Genomic DNA, 2,822 nt, shown 5'->3' with positions numbered 1-2,822 from the left:
TGCACTTTACTCAACCAAATACTTAGAACGAGGTGATGGGAGATTAAAATGTGTAAAGTAGGAGAGATCTTTGGCTTAGCAACTATAGAACGCAGAAAACAGATCTGCTAAGTAGACCAAGATCTGAAAAATTTAAGGGGGGAAACCGGTTTAGATTTATCACAAAATCGATTTTTTTTTGGTTGCATAAATCGTTAGTATAACTACTCAAGAATATGTGGTAAAAATTTTAAAGCGAAATTCGCATTATTCCCGATTCTATGAGCACTTAAGTGACTGCCCGTCGGTTCCGCACCGTAGCGCGCGTTAGTTAGAACGACGTTTTTCTCGAAACTACTTTTTTTTAACTGGTGGACATTCTGGCTTAAAAAGTTATCGACCAATCGTTCTAAAATTTTTCGGGATTTTTTCTTTATTCAATTCTAATCTATATGAACCTGGGACTATATTATTATTTAAAATATGGTTTTTTAAGCAAAATAGATGAAAAAATATGATATAAAAAAAATACTTTGTGTTCAAGCGCCTCAAATGCATGCAATGCACAATTATTTTCATATTCTTAGGAAATATGTTGTTAATAAAAAAAAAATTGCTGTTGATTTCAGGGAAAAATTGCAACTTCAGGAACTCCCACCAGGAAGACACTCGTCCATGGACAGCACGCTCTAATGCCACTATCTCCCGCGGAAATAGCTTCAAAAATATTTAAAAGTGTACCTAAAAATATAAATAAAATGTCCTCTAAACTTAAACAATTTCTGATTATTCCTTCTTTGTTCGAAAAATTCTCGAAAAACACCAAAATTTTTTCCTCCTAAACCGATTTTCCCCCTTAAAGATACGTAGCATTGGCTAAAAGTTTCAGGTTTTTCTAGAACAAAACCTGCCGCTGCTGGCATTTGGATTATTTATTCCTTGGAGCACCTTAAAAGTACACTTAAAAGATGGACCGCTCTTAATTGGAGCATAGGACAGAACCTAGTTTCTTCCAATGCATAGTTCCTAATTTTGCTTTTTTTCCTCGGATGGCGGTGAGGGAACTGTTCAACGCTTCATATGATATTGCGCCAGTTTTATTTTTCTTCTTAATTGACACGACATAACTCCCTAAAGGATTTTCACCGAGTTCAATAAAGCGCGCCAGTCGTTTATTACTCGTACTAACCGGCACTAAGCGCTTCCCTTCCAATCTTTCCAAAGCAAAGGGGGCCTTCTTCTGTTACCACTAGCAGGTACCACATCAAATCCTTTTGGGAGCAACAGCAATTGTATCCATTTGGACGATAAAACCTAACCAACGAGGCCTTTGGATCTTTATTCTTTCACAAAATCTTTCTTCCAAACACTTCATGGGTCGCCTCATCGGTTGATGACATCGTCTGGCTCTATCGTCCTCAAAACAGAGGTGTGTGGTAAAGGATATGGTGTTCAAAAAAAGCATCACTTACAAAGTATATTTGTTGCTTTCATTACCAAGGAACTAACTAATGAAAGCCAAAAATTGAAAATCCAACTAAAATCTTAAAGAAATTAAATATTGTTTGCTCGTTTTCATTTGCGATTTGGTTTTGTTTAATATTGCAAGAAAGTTGTCGATTTCCATATCATAGAAAATTAGTATTCATGATTTGATTTAAACGTCGACGCTGAGCGGGCAATAGTCTGAAATAATACCTTTGGGTGTGCGTTAACTCACAGCGATTGTGAAGTGGCGGCCATAACGTGGTAATGCACAAATGACTAGCAAAAATTAAAATATTTTTGTGTGTATAAAATTGAATAATGTATTCCAGTAGGGGCGGCATACCGATTGAAACGTGCCGCCTCGTAGGCCGTATTAAAGTTATTCATTATTTGACTGATTTCATATTGAAATCGCTGCTCGTAATTCTTTTTGCTTTTATGATAGCGATCGCGACATTGCAAATGGCTGGAAGCAGAATTAGTAGATCATAACCCTAGGATTTTCTTGCTTAAATTTTTTAATAATATTCCACTTACTAGGGCACCGAAAACTTCGTATAGCTAGGATGTCTACTATGGTCACGCCAATCTTCTTTTTTCTTCTCGTCTTTACAGATCTGTTCGTACAATAATTCAAGCTCTCGGTGCGAGAAGGGTACATCGTCATTAAAATCTTCTGGTGCTTCCGTCAAGCCGCCGACTTTTGATGCTTCTCTGTCAACTGGTGCAATATCCTCTGCCATTTGTGCGATTTAATTTTTAGAGATTTATATATTTCGTTGACTATTTGTGGTTTTAGTCTTTAAGCTGTTTTGTAAATTATTTATTTAGTAATTTTAATTGTTTTAATAGTTTTATTATTGTTTTACTTTCTGGCGCTGGTGATTATAGACTGCAATGGGTTATTTTTTTTTTAATATCGGCCACCCGTATAATTAAAATTTTAAGAAATTTTTATTTTCTAAATTTTCGCTTCGATATTTTTGTATGACTCAATTTCCAAAGCTTTCGGGTTCAAATCAAGACATATTGAACGAGTACTAATAGTGGAGTAGGTGACTTGATTTTTTTTCAATTTATTTAGTTTCTAACACGTAACCGTTTTTTGTTTTTTTTTTAATTACTCTCAGCTGTCAATCTTTGTTTATAGATTTTGTTACTTTAGGGATTAAAGGAGGTGGCACTAGGCCAACAACAATATTCTGTACATTAGAATGTCACGTTATAGTATTAGCACGTCACGTTATAGTTATAGCACAGTGATTTATTTGCGAAGGCAAAATAGGAAACAAAAGATTCCTTTGAATTTAAGCTCACTTCAAAACCTTCAATTTTCAAATTACACACTTCGTTTC

The 2,822-nt window shown here is 35.1% G+C and overlaps 1 protein-coding gene across 1 annotated transcript; it reads right to left on the bottom strand.

Annotated features, from left to right (window-relative positions):
• Window positions 1–1,551: 1,551 nt before the first annotated feature.
• Window positions 1,552–2,496, bottom strand: LOC129252862 (uncharacterized). Its single transcript, XM_054890995.1, has 4 exons — window positions 2,337–2,496; window positions 2,005–2,274; window positions 1,811–1,933; window positions 1,552–1,743 (listed from the first exon to the last, which is right to left on the bottom strand). Exons 2-4 carry the CDS (start codon window positions 2,208–2,210, stop codon window positions 1,608–1,610), a joined length of 465 nt encoding a protein of 154 aa, XP_054746970.1. The 5' UTR covers window positions 2,211–2,274; window positions 2,337–2,496; the 3' UTR covers window positions 1,552–1,607.
• Window positions 2,497–2,822: the final 326 nt, after the last annotated feature.

The sequence above is a fragment of the Anastrepha obliqua genome, chromosome 1 (assembly GCF_027943255.1).
Source record: "Anastrepha obliqua isolate idAnaObli1 chromosome 1, idAnaObli1_1.0, whole genome shotgun sequence".
NCBI lineage: Eukaryota > Metazoa > Arthropoda > Insecta > Diptera > Tephritidae > Anastrepha > Anastrepha obliqua.
Note: the sequence above shows the minus strand (reverse complement) of the source record. Positions and strands in the feature narration are given on the sequence as shown.